Source organism: Canariomyces notabilis (genome assembly GCF_033297395.1).
Source record: "Canariomyces notabilis strain CBS 508.74 unplaced genomic scaffold N656scaffold_20, whole genome shotgun sequence".
NCBI lineage: Eukaryota > Fungi > Ascomycota > Sordariomycetes > Sordariales > Chaetomiaceae > Canariomyces > Canariomyces notabilis.
Window position 1 is genome coordinate 532,649 of NW_027041842.1, and position 19,992 is coordinate 552,640.

At 54.1% G+C, this 19,992-nt stretch overlaps 10 protein-coding genes across 10 annotated transcripts; 6 read left to right on the forward strand and 4 right to left on the reverse strand.

Annotated features, from left to right (window-relative positions):
* Positions 1 to 157: 157 nt before the first annotated feature.
* N656DRAFT_782023 (uncharacterized protein) lies at positions 158 to 2,088 on the forward strand. The gene is made up of 5 exons (XM_064815682.1): positions 158 to 591; positions 671 to 753; positions 822 to 1,042; positions 1,149 to 1,304; positions 1,375 to 2,088. The coding sequence occupies exons 1-5, from the start codon at positions 393 to 395 to the stop codon at positions 1,796 to 1,798; spliced, it is 1,083 nt and encodes a 360-aa protein (XP_064667950.1). The 5' UTR covers positions 158 to 392; the 3' UTR covers positions 1,799 to 2,088.
* A 627-nt stretch (positions 2,089 to 2,715) lies between these two features.
* Positions 2,716 to 4,489, forward strand: N656DRAFT_678688 (cytochrome P450; the record flags this gene model as incomplete). The annotated part of the gene is made up of 4 exons (XM_064810523.1): positions 2,716 to 2,801; positions 2,880 to 3,644; positions 3,728 to 4,188; positions 4,269 to 4,489. Coding segments are annotated over 4 exons (1,533 nt in total), but the record flags the coding sequence as incomplete, so codon positions are not given.
* Positions 4,490 to 5,157: 668 nt separating this feature from the next.
* On the forward strand, positions 5,158 to 6,534 carry N656DRAFT_791270 (GroES-like protein; the record flags this gene model as incomplete). Its single annotated transcript, XM_064816960.1, has 3 exons — positions 5,158 to 5,477; positions 5,541 to 5,786; positions 5,994 to 6,534. 3 exons carry the CDS (start codon positions 5,158 to 5,160, stop codon positions 6,532 to 6,534), a joined length of 1,107 nt encoding a protein of 368 aa, XP_064667952.1.
* A 158-nt stretch (positions 6,535 to 6,692) lies between these two features.
* On the forward strand, positions 6,693 to 8,487 carry N656DRAFT_292320 (uncharacterized protein). Its single transcript, XM_064809151.1, has one exon. The coding sequence runs from the start codon at positions 6,850 to 6,852 to the stop codon at positions 8,236 to 8,238; it is 1,389 nt and encodes a 462-aa protein (XP_064667953.1). The 5' UTR covers positions 6,693 to 6,849; the 3' UTR covers positions 8,239 to 8,487.
* N656DRAFT_757938 (S-adenosyl-L-methionine-dependent methyltransferase) lies at positions 8,196 to 9,293 on the reverse strand (the record flags this gene model as incomplete). Its single annotated transcript, XM_064813164.1, has 3 exons — positions 8,196 to 8,444; positions 8,526 to 8,680; positions 8,764 to 9,293. The coding sequence occupies 3 exons, from the start codon at positions 9,291 to 9,293 to the stop codon at positions 8,278 to 8,280; spliced, it is 852 nt and encodes a 283-aa protein (XP_064667954.1). The 3' UTR covers positions 8,196 to 8,277.
* Positions 9,294 to 10,073: 780 nt separating this feature from the next.
* N656DRAFT_800269 (uncharacterized protein) lies at positions 10,074 to 11,014 on the reverse strand (the record flags this gene model as incomplete). The annotated part of the gene is made up of 2 exons (XM_064817989.1): positions 10,074 to 10,896; positions 10,953 to 11,014. The coding sequence occupies 2 exons, from the start codon at positions 11,012 to 11,014 to the stop codon at positions 10,074 to 10,076; spliced, it is 885 nt and encodes a 294-aa protein (XP_064667955.1).
* A 594-nt stretch (positions 11,015 to 11,608) lies between these two features.
* N656DRAFT_782029 (uncharacterized protein) lies at positions 11,609 to 13,988 on the forward strand. The gene has a single exon (XM_064815683.1). The coding sequence runs from the start codon at positions 11,786 to 11,788 to the stop codon at positions 13,835 to 13,837; it is 2,052 nt and encodes a 683-aa protein (XP_064667956.1). The 5' UTR covers positions 11,609 to 11,785; the 3' UTR covers positions 13,838 to 13,988.
* Positions 13,808 to 15,318, reverse strand: N656DRAFT_292602 (uncharacterized protein). The gene is made up of 3 exons (XM_064809152.1): positions 14,775 to 15,318; positions 14,395 to 14,709; positions 13,808 to 14,318 (listed from the first exon to the last, which is right to left on the reverse strand). The coding sequence occupies exons 1-3, from the start codon at positions 15,184 to 15,186 to the stop codon at positions 13,972 to 13,974; spliced, it is 1,074 nt and encodes a 357-aa protein (XP_064667957.1). The 5' UTR covers positions 15,187 to 15,318; the 3' UTR covers positions 13,808 to 13,971.
* A 754-nt stretch (positions 15,319 to 16,072) lies between these two features.
* Positions 16,073 to 17,812, reverse strand: N656DRAFT_736342 (glycosyltransferase family 69 protein; the record flags this gene model as incomplete). Its single annotated transcript, XM_064812725.1, has 2 exons — positions 17,259 to 17,812; positions 16,073 to 17,187 (listed from the first exon to the last, which is right to left on the reverse strand). The coding sequence occupies exons 1-2, from the start codon at positions 17,482 to 17,484 to the stop codon at positions 16,073 to 16,075; spliced, it is 1,341 nt and encodes a 446-aa protein (XP_064667958.1). The 5' UTR covers positions 17,485 to 17,812.
* Positions 17,813 to 18,404: 592 nt separating this feature from the next.
* Positions 18,405 to 18,785, forward strand: N656DRAFT_714103 (uncharacterized protein; the record flags this gene model as incomplete). The annotated part of the gene is made up of 1 exon (XM_064811943.1): positions 18,405 to 18,785. The coding sequence occupies one exon, from the start codon at positions 18,405 to 18,407 to the stop codon at positions 18,783 to 18,785; it is 381 nt and encodes a 126-aa protein (XP_064667959.1).
* Between the last annotated feature and the right edge of the window lie 1,207 nt (positions 18,786 to 19,992).

The window sequence follows — 19,992 nt, forward strand, 5'->3', positions numbered from 1 at the left end:
CCTCCGAACGTGCATGCAGGGAGGGTGGTATAGAAGGATTTCGGCTGTTTCCCCGTTCATCTTGGTGTGGTAGAATCCGAGCAGGGATGCGACTTGAGTAATCAAATTTCAGTACTGTGGTACACTGCTTGTCCAAGGTCTACCGTACGTTTGAGAATGCGGTTCTGAGAGTATGGTATTGTATGTACGTACCTGTGGCCACTGGAACGGGCCGAAGGGCAACTCAAGGCTGTGTCTGCCTGTGTGTGTTAATGTGGATACGGCCCCCCTTTTCATCCTTAGTCTGCCCTTCTTCTCTCTCAGCCTTCTTGAAGGCTTACAACACCCATCACGATCGTCGGCATCACCAATCATCCTGCTCTGGCGACTCTGATCGCATTCCGCCGGCCACAATGGCGTTCCGAGTCTTCGAGGACCCTAACCAGGGCGCTAATTTCGTGGTCGCCGTCGTCACTTTACCGATTTGCATCTTGGTCACCCTCATCCGGGCGCTCGTGATCATCCGTTCTCGCAGGAAAATGAGTCTCGAGGATTGGTTTGCCTTTCTTGCTCTGCTCCCCTACCTGGGTTGGACGATTTATGGCATTATCCGTAAGTCGCCTTCAGATTGCCCGGTTTTCTGGTCCTCATTGTGTGCTCTGTTCGGTTCTTGACACCTGTTGCGCCTTAGTCGTCGTCGCTATCGAAGGCGGGACGAAGCGGATTTTCGATATCACCCAATTTGACCCAATCGTATGGAGGGACACGATTATTGTAAGTGAGGGAGTTGAGCTCTGCCAAACACTTTGCCTGACTCCTGCCTGTACTGACCAGTAGCATAGGCAGGTTATGTCCTCCAGATCTTCTTCGGCCCACAGCAAACTCTGGCAAAGTTGAGCCTTCTCATCTTCTACCACCGGGTTTTCTCGGTCAAGAGAAGCTTCGTTTACTTGACCTATGTTGTTGGTACGGTCCAGATCATGTACTGCATCACCTGGGTGTGTACGAGCATCTGGATGTGTAATCCGCCCAGCAAGACGTGGGAACCCTTATCACCTGGCGAGTAAGTAGCACAACCCCCCGCCCTGAACCCAACGCGAGGTGCCGGATGTTGGCATGAATAGCGACCCAAGTTCGGCTAATGACTGAGCCATCACCATCATTTATAGATGTCTCAACCTGTCAACCGTTCTCGCCGCAACCGAGTCCGTAAACTCAGCCGTTGACTTTGTCATGGTTGGCATGGCCGTCTACATCGTCCGCGAACTGAAGACGTCGAAGGGCAACAAGTGGAAACTGGGAACACTGTTTGCCTTTGGTGGCTTGTCAGTAGAACCTGGAAGCCGGTACATCCGGCTTTGTTGCTTGGCCGTGGTAGGCTAACCTTGCTTCCAGGACCGGCGTGATGGGTCTCGTTCGTATTGGCATGGCCTATGGCACCGTTGGTGACTCGGACCAGGTGCTCTGCTACCTGATCCTTCAAATGGCTGCCAGCCTCATCTGCTGCTGTTTGCCCATCTACCGTTCAGCATTGGTCGACATTCCCGTTTTGAGGAAGCTTAGAAGCACATTTCGCACGGGCGGCAGCACCAACCCCAGGGACGGATCGAATGGCCAACAGAACATCGTCACGATTGGGCAGAAGTCATCAAGGGATAAAAGAAAGGTCGGCCAAGAATGGCTACAGCTGGATGAGTCCTGCAGCACGCGACACCTCGCCACCACGGCATGGGCCGACAAAGAAAGGGTCGAGCATGAGTCCCCGGGCAATCCTATCATGCAGACAGTCGAACTTCGACAGACGGTGGAAGTCGTTTGATGGCCAGGACACATACGAACAAGGGGGATTGTCCTCTGGTCGTACGGGATACGTGATCAGGGGCTGTAGTACCAAGTACGAACTAGGCCAACCAAGGCGGGGGTCCTTGAAAAATCGTCTCTTGCCTGGCGCTTGTATGATCGTTCTGTAAGTGAATTACTCAAAACTCAAAGCTTCAGGGAAGTGTAAAAATTGTAGAATATTAGATCTGAGTCCCCTGTAACTACAGGCAAGATGTATCCGTATTCGCCAAGTTTGTTAATGGGAGGTCAATGCGTGGAAAATTGTACATACATCTGACCCACTCGCCCTTCATCATAACCCTTGTTCGACAGATTCCCCGTTAGTGCTATGCGGGGGTCAAAGTCGCACCACTAAGTGACATGTTTGCGATACTCAGGGGGCCAATCGGAACCGGGGTGCCAACTCCCCTAGCGCATTTCGAACAACCTTAACGTTACCTCTCTGCGGCCCCTATTCCCTCAAAACAATAACCCACATGCAATGATGCAGCCAACATCCATCTTGGGAGTTGCCAATCGCGTTCAGGTCAGACGCGGTGGTAAGCATGACATGCTGCCAACGCCCGGCCTTTAGCCACCCGCGGCTCCCCCTCTCCTTGCCTTGTCCCTAGCTTCGTACTTCGCTATTCCCTAAATCCGACAAGGCTTCCAGATGCCGTAAATTGGGACACTCACTCCACAGCTGACAGCCTGCAACCTCACTGCAGACTGCAGACTGACACTATCAATCCAATGCGAACTTTGTTCTAGGCGCGCGCAATCATGGGCTTCAACGCCATTGACTTCATTCCGGGGTTTGTGCCAGTGCCAACCCTTCTGGCTGCTGGTTTGGCCCTTTTTGTCTTCATCCAGATCGTGTCCCGCTCCAGCGATGCTGGAGAAGGCGGCACGACCCCCCCGAGCCTCCATGATCCGATTCCATATCTGTTCAACACGGTTCAGTTCGTGTTTAACAATGAGAAATTCATGAAACGAGCTACGTATGTGGGCTTCTTGTCCGGCCGGCAGTGCTGTATGTACTCGGCGTCAGGTACCTAACGACTCTCTTCGGTCTGTAGGAAGGCGCTCGAGAAAAGCCCCGTCGTCCGATTCTGGATGGGTACCCAGCCAGTCTATCTCTTCGGCGGATTCAAGAACTATCAATCCATTTTCGCGTCTCGCGATTTAACGTACAACGGGATCATGGTGCAAATCGGGTTCCCCAGGCTGTACCGAATGACCAACGATGAAGTCCAACGTTTTGCAAACGACAAGACCGGTCACAAGGAGACGCCACTCCCCGGCACCGAGCACGTTCCGCCACAAGAGCGATACTGGGCCGCCAAGTACCACGTTTTATACGATTTCCTCAGCCGGAGCCATCACATCAAACCAATCGTCGAGGAATTCTCCAGGCAATTCTCGCGGACGGTTGTGGAAAGCTATCCCATCGGCGAGTGGAAGACGCTGAGCATCGACGAGCTGACCCGCCAAGATTTCACTCGATGTGCCATCACAACGCTGTTTGGCCCCAAGATCTTTGAGCTAAACCCCGATTTCCTCGATGCCTTCTGGCACTTTGACTCTTACGCATCCGTCTTGGTCTATGGCTTTCCTGAGTGGGTGTATCCCCAGCCCTACAGGGCTTCGGACCGCTTCCTTGACAGGATCGAGAAATACGTGGAAGCCGGGTTGAAGAACTTTGACTGGAACGGACCGGATGTTGAGGCGCAGTGGGAGCCGCACTTTGGGACGCGCATTTCTCGTGAGCTCACCAAGTGGCTTACCGATGCCGGCTTCCGCCGCAAGTCAGTTGCTGGAGCACTGGGGACGCTTGTGTTTGGGTGAGTATTCAGTATTTTCCCTCGCGTGCTGTCACCGTATTCCATGAGCTGCCTAACCGCTGACCGAACGGGGTTCTCTCCAGCCAAAACTCCAACACAATCCCTGTTGTTCAGTGGATGTTGATCGAGCTCAACAAGGACCCGCAGCTCCTGAAAGCCGTACGAGAAGAAGTTGCCACGGCGTTCGAGACGGACCCTGCCACCGGGGTGCGGACGCTTGACCAACAAAAGGTGGTGGGCTTGCCGCTGCTAAACTCGCTCTTGACCGAGGTGTTACGATTGCGCGTCAGCATGGTGATTATGCGTGTTGCGGAGAAGCCCATGGTCATCAACGGCGTCAACGTGCCACAAGGAGCACTTATCCACGCCTATTCCCGCATCGCCCAGACCGATGAAGATACCTGGGGAGCTCCAGGACACCCGGCGAGCGAGTTCTGGCCCGAGAGGCACATCAAATACGTCGAGGAGAGAGACGCATCGGGTCAGGTTCGCAAAAAGCGAGAGTTTGTCATGGCTGCTAGCGCTGCTTGCTTCTTCCCATTTGGTACGTCTGCAGTCTTTCTCCTGAAATGCTCAACCTGGAAGCAACATACAGCTCAGATTCTAACTGCTGTTCTCTTACAGGTGGCGGAGTGCCAATGTGCCCTGGACGTCACTTTGCCAAGAACGAGATATTCACAATGGTGGGCATACTGGTAGACCGGTTCGAGATGGAGTTTGTCAAATGGACCAAGATGGATGGATCACCTTCCGACAGGCCAGCAGAGAGCGATCAACGGTTTTCTGGTATCGGGTCTTTACCCCCTGACCGTGATATGGTGGTTCGATGGAAGCGGATTTGGTGAGGACTTGGACCCATGGCTTACTACCTATGATGCAGCAACGTTGAACCTTGCAGTGTAATATAAGCAAAGAACTGGTACGGTCGCAACCCACCCCACCACCTAGTAATCGGTCCTCCTTCGCTGCTAGCTGAATGGCGCGCGGCACAGTCGCGTCATTAAAACCCTGCCGCGTGGGGGAAGCAACGGTTGTGAAGCAGTGGGCAGTGGCACGACTTACACGCTATAAAGCCACCCCTTCAGAACCCCTCAGCATGCAGATTCGGCATCGGTTTCCGATTTGGGCAACACTTGTTGCCCAGTGTGGCACAGTACTGCCGCACGCTTCCTGAAGAACGATCGGAAGGAACGCTTCTGCCATTCGGTATTTCGATGGGGAAGAGATCTGTTAGTGCAGCCAAAATTTTGTATGCAAAAACGATCCTCTCGACTACCCCTCTTGACAAGCTTCACATGTAGACGTTGTATTCCAAGTCGCAAGGCAGGTAACCCGAGGCAGCGAGGCAGGAGAAAACGAGCACATTGCCCTCCTATCTCGGTCTGACTTCAGTCATTGCATGATGCAGTACAAATACCTGAGTACATGGTGAATCCTGATCAAAATTACAGGCCTGCGATGCACCTTCCCTAGCGGTGCTGAGGCAGTAGCGCCTTGCCTCTAGCAACTGAACATGGAACCCCGACAGCTTCAGACCGCCATCCTCCAATCCCCGCAGCACACTCTCAAATATGGTCTTGAAGTTGAGGACGATGAGCTCCCCGTTGTCGTCTCACACACAGTTCCCAAGCCAGCCATATCGTCGGCATACCATGTTGTCGTCCGCGTCCTGGCCGTAGCCCTGAACCCCATCGACTACAAAATGCTGGCACACTTCCCCGCGGCCGGGAATATGGCGGGCTGTGATTTTTGCGGGATTGTGGTGGAGAGAGGCACCAATGCCGTGCATGATGTAGGAACACGGGTCTGCGGTGCCACCTTTCCTTATAGTTGGTCTGCCACACAAGTTCAGCCACAAGACGACGTCCATCTTCAGCAGAAGCAGACACAACAGAGTGGTGCATTCGCCGAGTTTCTCACTGCCGACAGTCGGTTGCTGCTCCGTGTGCCGGACACCTGGTCTGACTCTGGCGGCGCCGCATTGGGACAGGTCGGCTGGGGCACGGCCTCACTGGCCCTCTCGGATCCTGAAGCGCTTGGCCTGACCGGCTTGCCATCGGCGCCGGCAGGGGAAGGAGAGCCGGTGCTTGTGTACGGCGCAGCAACGGCTACGGGAACCATGGCGTGCCAGCTTCTGGCTCTGTAAGTGGTGTGGTGCAGAACTTTCCTTTCGGTCGACGTTCGGTCTTACACTAAAACGTTTTACGTTACATTGGCAGTCGGTGACTCGGGAATAGTCCCCGAGGATCTCCTTATTGCCTATTGATTCACGGAAGCCCTACTGGTTCCCGCTTCTCATCATCCTTTACATGTACGACATAGATGCAGACTGACCTAATCATTGTGTAGATCTGGCTACAAACCTATCGGCATCTGTTCGACACAGTCAGCACCACTCGCGGCCGAGTTTGGCGCCGTCAGCACGGCAGAGTATACATCGCCAAGCTGCGTTGAAACGGTTCGCGCGCTTGCGGGTGTTCCCCTCCGTCACGCCCTGGACTGTATTACCAATGCGGACTCGGTCGCCACGTGCTTCGCCGCCTTGGCGCGTACTGGGGGCCGCTATGTGTGCCTGGAGAGCCTGCCAGAAAGCTGGCGTACGCGTCGGGCCGTCCGAGTAAAGGAGGTGATGGGTTACGAGGGGCACGGAAACCCCGTGCAGGTAGGGACGGGTCTTACCGCATACTCACGACCTGCAAACCCCACCCTCTTCGCTCTGTGCTGTAATTGGACTGTTGAGATGCAGAAGTTGTTGGACATGGGAAAGATCAAGCATCACCCCGTCAAGGAGCTTGATGGGCGCTGGGATGGAATCAGGAAAGGGCTTAGCATGCTGAAAAGAGGAGAAGTCAGGGGCCACAAGCTTGTCGTCAGAATAGCCGTTTCCTAGTCTGGCAGGTTGGTATTTGTGTTCGGTCGTACTTCGCAGTGTACCGACATAGGGGTAAAATCCATGTCCCGTGATGACAAACGACTGTAGCCCGCTTCCTATGTACTGTGCATTGTATAGTACCTCCCCAGGGGTGTCCTTGATGTTGAGCCGGTTTCCGATATCCCAACCCCCTGGACTGGAGCCTAGGAGTGACGATCCGATGGGACCGATGGGTTCAAAGACCCTTCTTCAACGGGGTTGAATTGCTCAAGCTTAACGGATGTGCAGACCACACAGTGTCGTCTTTTTGGTTTCATCGAATAAGGACAGAGGATGACATTCCACACTCAGTCGGAGTCTATACTTTCTTCGAGTAAGAGGTCAGCATGCGATCGCTGCCGCCACCAAAAGCTGCGATGTCCTCGCGGGGAGCATGCTAGCGATTCGGAACCCTGCAACAGATGCGCCCGGCTTGGAACGAAATGCGTCACCAGCTACCGGCAACCTCTTGGTCGTCGTACCCGAAGTGCTTCTACTGCTTCAGCAACCCAAGATTCGGATGAGACCAGGGCACCATATTTATCTCAGCTTTCGGGCTCGTTTCGCTTCGAGCAACCTCCTTCCCATGCCATTTTGCCAGAAAGGGAGAGTCACAGTACTTCAACGCTCTTCGACCATGTATCTGTCGGACCCGTCCTAGATGCGGAACCTCACTTCTCTTATAGAGGGCATCACGAGACGCAGAATCAGATGTGGTCTCATATTTCATGTTCTGGGAACCTCTTTGCCTTGGGTGTTCTTTCTGAGCCTACGCCTCCCAGTCACAGCAGCAATGCTGAAATAGAATCTGGTTCTATCGAGATAGAGCAGGAATATCACGGTCATCACGGACTGAGGAAGGGGTCTGCGTTCACCCCTGTCCGAGAATGCGACCAGCGTTTGTCTCAGCTAAACCTGAATCTTTCGACGCTACTAGACTCTCACTCTCCTTGGTTGGCTCGAGAGCCCCTTGCAGAGGGCGCTCTACCCCGGGCATCCAACTCGCCTGCTCGCGATCAAGCCAGCCCATACCCTACTCTCGGCAGTCCAGATCCATGGAGCGATGAAACTTTGGGAGACTTGCTTCGGTACATGGCTGAGTTCATTTCCATCATGCAGTCCTACACCGAAGAAAATGCAAACGACAGACCACGGCTTGGTACGGTGATTCAGCTGAATTTACTTTCTGTTCATCTACAGATAGTCGCAATCTGTGATGAGCTCTTCCGGTATCTCTGCCACCATTTCTGCCAGCCTCTATGTCCATCGTCGCCCTCGCCACCCAGCGGTGGTGAATATCATGAGCGCTCGCCGACCAGTACGCTCCGCAGATCCAAACTTGAAGAAATTCAGCCACTGCCAGGCCTCCAACTGGCTGGCTTTCATGTCCAGCATGGGACGCTGCAGGCCAGGCTGCTTCTGCACACGGTGCTGCATCACTTCTCTCTGATGGAGAGAATGCTTGGACTCCCAGACGAATGGCGGGTTGTTGGGAAGCGCGATGCATCCTGTACTGGGCTTTTGGAAAACGAACAGGGGCGTCTGCTCCTGGATGCAATAGGAACAGGTAACGTTAACTGGACTGAACGACATGATCCTGATATAGAGGGCAACGAGGGGTTGGCAAAGCTGCATTCACTCAGGGGAAAGATCAAAACGCTTCAACAGTTTATAGAGCTATAAAATGTGTAACTAGATCGGGGCGACCCATTCGCGTTGTGGTTACTTCCGAACGATGATCTCTGTCTGCAGCATGAGCCACGTCGAGTCCTCTCTGTCAGCCCACGCCAGCGTGTCTCTACAGATTTCGTCAATATCTTCCTCCGTTAGACCAAACTGAAGCGCATTTTTGCGAGAGGGACCATTCAGAACCTTGGAAATACCCCGGGCTATAAAACTTTCAAGTCAGTTTCATCATCCCAGCCAGATACAATTTACCCCTGGTTTTGAGGATCAATAACACAACATACCGTAGACCATCTTTGTTGCCTCTTCCGAGGTCAGCCATGTTCCGTAGCTGACCTCAATCTGGTTGCGCTTCACTCCAGCTTCCAGGGCCCAGGCAAGAAGCTGTCTACCGGCAGTGAGGGTTCCGCCATGAACCTGAGCGACTTTGGAATCAAAGCTAACTCTCAAATCAGTGATGTCCAAACTCCCATAATCACAGCTCAGTAAACAGGTTACAGAAACAGGCCGAAAGTCCGAGACACATACTCGTGCCATTTCTTCAACCCCGGGAGCGGCGGCCAGATGATCTCGGTCTCCCTATCCCCCTCACGAGCAGCCACGACACCTCCCGGCTTGGTTACTCGCAACATCTCGCGGAGAGCCGCGACTGGGTCCTTGATATGGCCAAACAGCTGATGGCAATGAACAACGTCAAACGAGTCGTTCTCAAACGGCAGCTGGTGCACATCTGCCGTCTTGAACTCGATGTTTTTCACCCCAAGCGATTCGGCAAAAGCCTCGGCCTGGGGAAGCACACTCGGTGCCAGATCCGTGCACACAACGTGCCCTTCAGGACCGATGATCTGCGCAAAGGTGGCGGATACGGATCCTGCACCAGCGCCGACGTCGAGCAGTCTCAGGCGTGGATTCTCCTGCTTCATGCGCTCGAGCGTGGGGATCAGATACGCGGCGCTGTTGTACGCTGTGCGGTGAGTGAAGAACTCGAAGACATCTTTGCCTAGTTTTCGATAATCAACTGCAGCGGCGCTCTTCTCTTTGTCTTCAGCCATGACGAATGATTCCAAACGTTGTTGCTAGTGAAGGATAGAGATGCAAGTGGAGCAGCTAGAAACCTAGAGAAGGGGAACGTAAAAAGTCCATGTCCATGTGAGATGTTAGAGGCGAGGGCATACAATCGTGTTATATACTATCATCGCCTCAGGACATGCAACCCTTCCAACCTTCCAACTCAAACAGGGGAGTGTGGTCGATTGTCGGACATAAGTTGGTTGTAAGTCCAGGGGGTGTACATAATGCACATTCGGGGGCGTGCCAATACCGCAGTGGGGCTCCACAAAGCCTACCAACACTCGACAGTGAACTCACGTTGGAATGGTTGGTTCAATAGGTACTTGCCGGCGTGTAAGAGTGACACTTCTTCGTCCTATATTAGACTCCTCTACAGAGACAGCGGGTAACCCTAAGTTTAGGACTCTTTCTTGGTGACAGTTGTCGTCCAATAGGACTCGGCAACAAAGATACGATGGACCCGGAGCTGCTCTTGACCTGACCAATGTTGGCCTGGCCTTGAGAGCTTCCAGGATTCGCTCCAATGAGTTCACGATGTTGGGTGTTGCATCGATGAAACCTGTCAGGACTGCGGTGGTCAACTCGGTACGGAGCTCGGGAGCCCAGCATGAATACTCTTCGAGACGTTGGTGTCGTAAGTCGATCCCAGCCTATAGTCCGTACTGACATAACGGCTGTCCAGATACCTAGGGTCATCGGTATTGTTGAGACGGTTGTCAGCCGAACATCAAGAATTAACTCCCAAACGGAAAACCCGCCTTTCAGTTCCCCTGATCCCCAGCCTTTCTCCCAACAATGCAAACCTGATCCAATGTACAATAAACTCCATTTTCAATCTCCTTCATAGCCTCCTCCTCTAGCCTCCTAACCCTCTCCTTCGTCCAGCCATTTCCCTCTACACCAACCAAACTCTCCAAGCACTGTGCAAAACACACGATCATATTCCGTGTCCCCTTTTCCCTCAACCGCAACTCCGGTTCCTGCAACCGATCCGTTGAAAAGACATCCTCGTGCACATCCACAAGCCCCAATTCCCTCCAAATCTCCTCTCGGTTGACACGTCTCCCATCACGCATCATCAGTCCAATGACGGGATCCTGCCCGCGACGAAACGGCTCGAGACCGTCATAGATTTCCTGGCATGCCCTACGTGGTGTGCCTGGGATCGAGTTATACAGGGCAAAGTTGCATGAGTCGATCCACTGGAGCCAGCCGCCTGGCTTGAGCAGGGTCATGAGATTCTTGATCGTCTCTGTCCACTCGGTGCGCGGGGTTGCGCTGCTGACGAAGCGGACGGCGACGATGTCGTAGGTTCCGATTTCGGATTCTGGGAACGGGCGGTGCATGTCTTGAAGTTTGAAGGTGACGTTTGGGGGGAGGGAATCCGGTGAGGGGAAAGAGGAAGAAGTGGCATCGAAACCGGTGAACTGGCAGGTTGGTGGGAGTGATTCGGCGACATCAAAAAGCCATATGCCGGTTCCGGTGCCGATGTCTGCGATCTTGGCATTGGGCCTTGGAGAAGGGATATTTGGATGGATTAGGAAGCCGAGGGTCTTGGTTGTGAATATGTGTTGCTCGTCAAGCCTGGCTGCTTCAGTTTCAGGGCAAAAAAATGGCGAAACTGTAAGGGAGCGAGGTACCTCTCTGGTACTTCCACAACATCGGGGAAAATGCCCTGCTCGCTCCTATTTGTATCTGCCATTCTTGCTGGTGACTCCTTCACTGACTGAGAAGGTGTGATGATGTGATCCCAGACTGCAAGTCTGACTTTGAGTTCCAGATAGGTGGAGTGACCAGCAGTGAGGTGAAGAGGGCAAAGAGTTGGAGACGTCGTATCCCGTCGCCGAACCCCAAATGCACTACGGAGTACCTGTTGGCCCACTTGCACTTATCCATGTTCCGCATGTTCATGTTCTGCTGCTTTGGCGGCAACCCACGCAAAAGTTGGTGCGGACTGACGTTAGCCCCAAAATTGGTCGCTGCATATTCGATAGGTAGTACGTATCTACTACGGATGCTCTGTTGACGGCCATCGTTGTTGCAAATAACTCATTCATACATATTCACTTGACGACAAGAATTTTTACCTAATTAGGTATTTTTATCTCAGTCACCGGTGACGGCAGGTGAACGGAGACCTTCCGTTTAGGCCGGCTAATCCGTTTTCAGCTTAGTTCCTTTCCGTCTTACCTTACGTATCACCGTTTTCCGGCGCTAACGGGCACTTTCTCAGCTGCCTCGGCTTGCTTCCCTGTTTTCACCTCTGTGGTTTAGCCCAACTTGAACCTCAGCCCCGGGAGGCCACGACTCCCCCGCCATGAGCCGCAGACATTGGTGGAGCCCTTCCCGGCTTCCCTCTTATCTTGTCGATCCGTACATATCCTCAACGTCGACGGGAGCATCGCTTCTCCTCGATTCTGGTCGACACTCAGCAACCCGCAGGTAGCGAAACTTCACTCCCTGACGAAAAACCATGTCGAGTAATTCTGAGCCTCCTTTGAGGCCTCACTACCCCGGATGCTATCGCCCTCTCGCGCCGGGATTCATCCGCGTCTTTGAGCTGGAACCCGGCAACCCCGCAGACCCCATCGTGGGCCGACTGGTTTCCCAGGCAATTGACGGGGAGGCTTACGAGGCCGTATCGTATGTATGGGGCGATCCACGACAACGGCGCGACATCACAGTAAACAGCGAGACACTTTCAGTGACGGCAAATCTACATGGAGCACTCACTGCGTTCCGACACCACCTCCTTCCAGGGAGGCCACAAGTACGACGACTCTGGGCTGATGCCCTGTGCATCAACCAAGACGATGTACCAGAGCGCACTGCTCAGGTCGAGCTGATGGGTTCCATCTTCAAGGGCGCCCTCCGTGTTCTCGCTTGGCTTGGCTGGGAGGAAGGGGAAGAGGCTCGCCAACATACGCTGAACGCCATACGCTTTATCCATTCCTTCATGGAAGACCCAGAGACCGGTCTTCAGGAAGCGCGAATCCTCCTGCTTCACCACGACGTTTCCGTGACAGGTCCGCCATCGCGTCTTGCCATGCTGTCTGAGGACGACCGACGCCAGTTCGAGGACCAGGCTGGGAAGTGGGAGGCCGTCAAGTTCTTTTTTGAAACAAGATATTTCCATCGCGCCTGGATTGTCCAGGAGGTCGGACTTGCTCGCGAAGCCATCTTATATACAGCACTCAAGCCGCCTGATGATTCCGAGAATTGTAACAGTTTGCTGCTTGATTCTATCGACTGGCAGTTGGTTGGCCAGTTTGTCAAGTTCCTGGACTATCGCGCTGCATCTCTAGTGACTCACTTGGGTTTGATGTCGTGGGTTGCACACCACATCTGGATGGTTTGGGAGAAAGCCGAGGACGGGACGCCGGAATGTGATTTTCTAACTGCCATGCACTGGGTGCGCATTCTCGGCGTGACGGACGCTCGGGACCGTGTCTACTCTTTGCTAGGACACCCGTGTGCGACCTTTGACGGGCAGCTCATCATCCACCCCAACTACACCGTTACGCGCGGGGTTGTATACACACAACTAGCAGCCAACATCATCCTGAAGACGAAGGATTTGTACGCCGTCACTCTTGTGGACCACGAGGTGGACCCATGCGAACTAAAAAGAGAGTGGGATCCAGGAGATGAAAGCAGGATGCCGAGCTGGGTGCCGGACTGGCACAGTATCAACCGCACGACGCCGATAGATTGGGCGCAGCCTACCGCCGGTCCTGAGGATATCGGGATCGAGATTGAAGGAGGGATAGAGGGAATACAGGGTACCATGATGCCGCATCTCCTCGTCCGGGGTTGGGTCGTGGACGAGATTGTAGCCGTCTCCCACCGGATGGAGACGACTGACTTTCCAGTGACCAACCTAACCCGAGAGATGGCCAAGGGGAATCCCTTCTGGCTCGACCGGGTCTGGGACTTGGTGTTTCCTCCGGATAGGCGCGAGGGATGCGATGCGCTAACAGTGCTGGAGGCGCTGTCGTTAGCATTGCCATTCGGTACAAGGGAAAAAGACCAACCAGCGAGCAAAGTAGGACCGCAGCAGAACCTGGCGGAGCACCAACGGTCCTTTGCCGCCTACGTCCTCGACTACCACAACCTGCGGCAGACTATTGCCAGCGCGGATGATGGCGAGGGACTTGGTTATGCGCCCCCTGGCTCGCTGTATGACAGCCTGCCAGAGGAAGCGCGAGCCGAACTGCGGCGACGGGCCCATGGAGCGACCAGTGAGGGGTTCCTTGAGTGCATGACTTGGCCGTCGATGTGCCGGGTGGTGTACCGCACGGCATCGGGAAGCGTCGGTATAGGATCTCGCATCACACGTCCAGGCGACCTCGTGTGCCGCGTGCCAGGTGCAAGGGTGTTGATGACACTGCGCCAGATCGCGGGCTACAACGACGGTCCCAGCACCATTCCCTGTGTCTTTGTCGCGCCAACAATCGTCCCAGCACGCATGAAAATGAGTGATGAGGATTTTAGCGAAAATTCAGTCCGTTTTCGAATTATATAAGCTTATATGCCTGACCCTGGCAAACCCAGGCCAGTTCGATATAAGTGGAACCCGAAAAGAATGTTAAGGGCTCAATCCCACGCCCTAGCAACATGCACCCTCCGAGGAACAAGCTGAGCCGCCATACCTCAGCGCTACTCGTCATAATAAGCTTCCTCGTACTCCTCCTGATACTCCTCGCGCGCTTCTTCCAGCTCCTCACGATCACTGCTGCTCGCCGAAGAGCTAGCCGCGTCCTCAAGCGCCTCCTCGTACTCGTCCCGGGCCTCGCGGAGCGACTCGCGGTCGCTGCTATCAATCTCCTCGCCATAGGCGTTGTGGATGGGGATCACGCCCGGTTCGGGACCCGGGGGAGGAGGCGCGTCGTCATAATAGTAGTTGTTTGTCTCATAAACAACTGGGGCAGCGGCGGGTGTTGCGGCATAGGTGACCTGCTGGTGGGCTTGGTGACCGCCGTGTTCATCGTCTGAGGAGTCTTCCGCTGTAGTGGGGTGGTTAGGCACACTTCTACCCAAGGAGGATGACTTATAGCGTGTTCCATATTTAAGGGTGCTTACTGAGTTCGTGCGCGATCACGGCACCGGCAACAGCGCCGACAGCTAATCCGCCGGCGGCACCTAGCAGCATCCCGCTGCTGCTCTTCTTATCCTTGTGCTCGCCGCGATCATGATGGTCGCTATAGTCGGACTGGTGGCTGTCGTATCCGGTATACGGTGCCCCAGAGCCGCTATAGCCGGAAGCAGGGGCACCATAGGGGGGATAGCCGCCTGCGGTTGAGCCATGTCCATAGTTGTCCCCTCCATGGCCACGGTGAGCCGAGTGGTCGAATCCAGGAGCCTCCCACTGTGAGCGGCCCGTGGCCTCCTCCACATCTGGGGTGGATGGTCAGCTTATCAGAATTCGAGATGGCCATGGCGACCGGAGTGAAGACACTTACAGTACCACCGTTGGTAGCGGTCATCCCATCGCGCAGTCCAGCCCGCGGGAATCGGAGGCTTGTCGGCCGGCGGGGTATAGGGCGGCGGCGGGCGCGGACCCCCCTCCGGGGGGTAAGAATAATGGCCTGGGGTTTGAGGTGGCGGCGACGAGTAGGGCTGGTGCTGGGGCGGGTGGTCATAGCCGCCGTGAGACTGCTGTGGGGGTTGGTACTGGCCCGGGTAGGACTGCGGGCTGGGCTGGCTGTATCCCTGAGGCGGATACTGATGAGGGGGATACTGGCCGCCAACCCCATCGCGGTTGGAAGAATGTGCCTCACTGTCGTGCTTATTCTTGTCATTCTTATCGGACCCAAGGCCCAAGTTGCCAAGGTCCTCGCTAAGCCCGTCAGCAAGCTTTTTGAAGAACGACATGCCGGCGCTATGTTGTTGAACTTGTTGTGTCAGGGCAGGAAAAAGGGATAAGAGATGACAGGGCAAATCGATTTTGAGGCAACAAAAAGCCTAGAAAGCCCTTGGTGAGACCCGCGGTTTTATATCTGAACAAGCTACATGTAGAAACTGTGAATATCGCCGTTGGCTCCCTCCCACTGGGGCGGCTTGTCATGCCCTCAATCAACGACACAACACGGAGACTCTGAGAGTGGGTCAAGATAAACATTGCAGGCGGCCTCACTTTTCAGCTTGGCTCGAGCTTACGTATCCCGCCCCTCTTTTGGGTTGCAAATTGAGATTCGATCCACTTGCTATCGAACGATTTGTTCCGAAACCTGCATACTGCTGGAGGGTGGGTGCCGACTGACGGCTCGCTTTGGGGGTTTCCACGGGAATAATGGTGGGAAGAGTACAGATAGGCCGTCCGCTAAGCATGTTAACTTGCGACCAACTGCCTAAGGGTAGTTCAACATGTGAAGGCTGCCCGCCCTACCACGGCTATAAGTCTGCGCATCCTATGTAGAATGCATGTTGGTATCCCTGGCCGAGTATTCGACCTTCCTTAGTGGTTCACAGCAAAATGCCAAGACATATTCATTGTCATTGGCGCGTGACGGAAGCCTGTAGGCGCCTCGGCAAGCTCTGCCAGCAACGGGGGAGTAGTTCAGCTCCTAGAAACCTCCACTCCCAAAGCTCGAGGCTGCAACTTCAGCACGGCCATAAAACCGGATTTTCCAGCTCGCAACGTGGTCTTCGTAGGCTATGCGGAGCGGCGTGTAATCCTTGGCTCCGGCCGGACCATCGGATAGTGTTGTTTACAGCTGCTGGGAGGTTTCGGAAGTTGAGCATTTTCGGGGTTGCGAATTCAAGTCCCTGGTTGCGTCTTGTTCCAGGCCTCAAAAAACTGGTTCTCCCATCCAGGCATGCACTTGACGGTTGCGGGTGGATCAAGCTGCCACTCAATCTTCTCGTCCTCGTGTCCAGGCGCCCCTACCCAACGGGAGGTGAAGCCCTTTAGGTCCTTGATCTTCTTCCCATCCTCAGTGCTGTATTCCAGGTTGACGGTAGGAACCACAGCAATCTTTCTGTATCCGTAAAACCACAGGTCCTTGCAAAACAACTGAGGTTCTCCCTGGTGGCATTCACCCTCACTCGGAGATCGGAATGCCATCGTCCCGTCTATCAACGGAGTGCCGGTGAATACGGCGGCTCCATTCCAACACGAAAACACCTGGAACGGTTGATGGGCAAGAAACCGAGACTTTGCTGAGGGGTTGTTCCAGAACAGATTCCAGGCCGAATCCCAGCTACCGCTGGGGGGAATCTCAAAGAACGAGTCACCGTTCATACCTCGAGCGATCCACACATCGTAAAAGGTCGGGTTTTCACCGACATAGGTCCAGTCCATTGCGCACACCATGTCGGCGCCCAGGAAACGGTGTTGATGCACTAGCTCTAGGATATCCTCGGTGCAAATGGCGACATCGTTGAGGAAGATGACTGTTGTTCCATTTGCCGAGTATTTGTCAGCCTCAGGCTTGCCGAGCAGCGGCTGGAGTGCCATATTGCGAAGCTCTGCAAGCTTGTTGATGCGATCTCCCTCCTTGGGGTTGATCTCGGAACGCGTGAAGTAGTATGTTGCACCCAGGGCCTCCAAGTCATGGCGCAAAGCTGCCAAAACCTCGCCGGTGCCATCCTCCGAGTTCCCCTCAACGATGGACAATGCGCAATTCTCTGGACCCAAGAAGCGAACTGTTTCCACCACGCTACCCAGGAGTGTTGGAAGGAGAGGAAGGCATTGTCGGAGGTCGAGCGCAAAGAAGAACCGAATCCCAGAGACGGCAGCGCCCACGCGACTCGGCCGAAGGTATTCGTATCGGGATGTATTCAGCTCGGGACAGCGCAACGACGGCAGATCAGCCGTCTTGGGGTGAAGGATAGCATTGAGATACGTCGTTCCATTCTCAGGGGAAAGGATCTCTAAGGTACGAAGCGCCAATTAGTAACCAGCTTTGCTTGTCATAAGATCTCGTGGCAATGGGGCTACTTACGGAATTGGGTGTTTCCATGGCTAGAGGACGAGGATGTAGGTGTTGCTGTAGGGTGGGAAACGCCAGGAACTGTCAGTGTCGTTGAGTCTATGACTCCAACATCGCCATGGTGCTGGAGCGACAACTGTCGCGGCAGGCGAAAAAGCTCTTCTTGGTAGAGATAGAACGTGACAGCGCCGAGCAACAGACAGGCTGCCGCGAACAGGAAGGGCAACAGTCTACGCATGCTGCTGCACACGGAAAAGAGCGCACAAGAAACGAGTTAGGAGGGGGAAACTGGGTAGGTAAAACTTGACATCTTTTCTCTTTTAGCAGCTGCTTCAGGTACGTTGAGACTTGCCGTCGGTCGTATTGGATAGGCAGGTACAAAAGTTGAAGGTGAAAGGTACACCCGGCAGATAATTGTCGTAAACGCGCTTGACGATATGGTTTGATGGCCTCGAGGCAGAAGCGATGGGCTGAGGTGCGTGTGCTACTTCGCGGCGCGCGGACTAAATTGTGGACGAAGTCGCGGGTCGCGAAGTTTGCGAGGGGCATTCTGCTCAGATTGTAAGCGCCCGGGGGCAGCTAATCATTATCAGCCCCCCTAGGATGAGTTTCAAGCGCCGGTACCGTTGTGTCGGGACAGTGGACGGAATCTGATTCGTCAACCCCATCGGTACAAGTCAAGAAGGGGCTTCAGATTCACGTCTCAAGCGCCAGAATGAAGTTAAGAGGTATTCCCGTCTTCAAGCACCTATTAGAAAGCAGCTCGTGTTCGGTGCTGTAACCAACATGAACTTCAATTTGTTTACCTCCTTGGGCGCCCCTTGGGCCTGTGGTCCCAGCTGGGCCAGTTCTGTCCCAACACCGTCCCGAGTCGAGCCAGGCGTTCAAATTTGCAAAGCTCAGAATACGGATCAAGAGCATGTACTGCTGCATAGATGAGGCCGGCGATAAGCCACTAATAAGGCAAGGCATTTCCCCGGTTCCCCCACAATTGTTAGCTGTCCTGTTTTCTTCCTTCCATCTCTTGCTTCCATGTCACTGTTATTAACCCCGTTGGCATGCTCCCAACTTCATCTGACAATCAATAATCTGCCCTACCTAAATCGGGTTGCGTTTTGCTTTATTTCACTAATCTTTCCTTGTTCACCCCATTATTCAATGCTTTGGTTCATTGCTGTGCATTCTTTCCTCCTAGCCAGCGCTGGGCAGACGACAGCGACTGCTCTTGCCCTTCTCGGAACGACGAGCCAGCATTCCCATCACAATAATAGAACAACACCGATCATCAACAAGAGGCAGGGAACTGCCATTATCACAAAGTACTTTACAATCTTCGGCAGCGGTGATGCCACGAATATACGGACTGCCAACCCTGGGTTTGACATACGAGTCGATCTTTTACACGACATATGGGGATTTTGCCCAACCAGTGTCATTGCTGCAACCGATTGTGGCTTGGCAGGCAGCTGTGTTGACAGATTCCGCTGCACCAAGGGTTGCGGCTTTCCTAATGGACAATTGACAACGTTTACCTGGTAAGTAAGGTACAACCGCAGCGGTCTGCTCTGATTCAAGCGGGAGCTCCACTGACATCTCATGACCACTGGCAGCTCCGAGTCTGATGCGGCACACTGCTCGACAGCCCTCCTGACCCTGGCGAACAACGTAGGGCCGTTTAGCTATATCGCGTGCGGCAAGGGCCCCAGCACGGACGTGTATATGGCCTTTACAACCGAAGCTAGTGATACTTCGGCTTCCCTATCGAGTTCGACAAGTTCCTCGGTCTCGACAAACACCCCTCAGACAACCACGGCCTCTACCGTCCCCCCGCCTACCACTAGCGAATCCAATCTGTAACCGTCACCAACACCGCAGAGGAAGGAGTTACTTCCGCGCCCGCCGCAGAGAACCAAGCAAGCTCCAGCACAAACAACAACACCGGGGCCATTATCGGCGGCGTAGTAGGCTGTCTGGCGCTGCTCTGCGGGTTCGGTCTCGCGGCCTTGTGGCTTATTCGACGCAGCAAAGCTGCGAAAGTCCAATCTCAGCCCACGATGCCAAGCATCGTCACTGACCAGCCTCCTCCTGGGTTTGAAAAGTTTGGTTTGGCATACGGAATGGGAAGGGTAGAGGTTCCGGGACCAAATGAGCTGGGTACTGGGGATTGGAACCCGGTAGAGCTTCCCGCTACTCGGTGACAGTTATGATGTAACGAATGAACGTATAACGACGAGATTTGGATAGCCTGGCGTTGGGGTAATGGGGTTGAAGATGACTACCTGTGATTTTGCATCTGTTTTCTAGCCTCTACTTCTGGACACATATCATGATTTTTATGGCCGTTTCTTGTGCCATAGCCGGGTTATAATGCTGGGATAAGGCCAACATGGTACAATACCCTTCCGAGGAGCCTAGCCTCCGTTCGGTGCACCATCCTGACGTTGGGATGCATCAAAAGCCGGTGCGAGACTGATTGACATTGACTTCAAGGTAGATACACCTTAGAAGTTAAAACAAGGCCCCAGAGAGAAGACTCAACGCGAGCAACTTAATCTCGGTCGATGACCTCGAAGAGTACAACAAGAATACTCGGGGCTGGCGTAGATGCAGCACCCTGCAACCAAGCACCCTCATCTGCCTCAGCTCAGCTCGGGAGCACAAGCAAGCGGCTAACCAAAGATGGGGCATGGCCACACTTGGCGTTTCAATCGGGCCTGCTCAGTCATTAGGAACGGTACGGAGATAT

Excerpts from the sequence above, each read along its gene's own strand:
- N656DRAFT_292320 (XM_064809151.1), top strand. The coding sequence starts at position 6,850 with ATGACATTCCACACTCAGTCGGAGTCTATACTTTCTTCGAGTAAGAGG.
- N656DRAFT_782023 (XM_064815682.1), top strand. The coding sequence starts at position 393 with ATGGCGTTCCGAGTCTTCGAGGACCCTAACCAGGGCGCTAATTTCGTG. Across the intron at positions 592-670 it reads GACGATTTATGGCATTATCC|TCGTCGTCGCTATCGAAGGC; the intron begins GTAAGTCGCCTT and ends GTTGCGCCTTAG. Across the intron at positions 754-821 it reads TATGGAGGGACACGATTATT|GCAGGTTATGTCCTCCAGAT; the intron begins GTAAGTGAGGGA and ends CCAGTAGCATAG.
- N656DRAFT_782029 (XM_064815683.1), top strand. The coding sequence starts at position 11,786 with ATGTCGAGTAATTCTGAGCCTCCTTTGAGGCCTCACTACCCCGGATGC.
- N656DRAFT_292602 (XM_064809152.1), bottom strand. The coding sequence starts at position 15,186 with ATGTCGTTCTTCAAAAAGCTTGCTGACGGGCTTAGCGAGGACCTTGGC. Across the intron at positions 14,710-14,774 it reads CCGCTACCAACGGTGGTACT|ATGTGGAGGAGGCCACGGGC; the intron begins GTAAGTGTCTTC and ends CATCCACCCCAG. Across the intron at positions 14,319-14,394 it reads CGTGATCGCGCACGAACTCA|CGGAAGACTCCTCAGACGAT; the intron begins GTAAGCACCCTT and ends ACCCCACTACAG.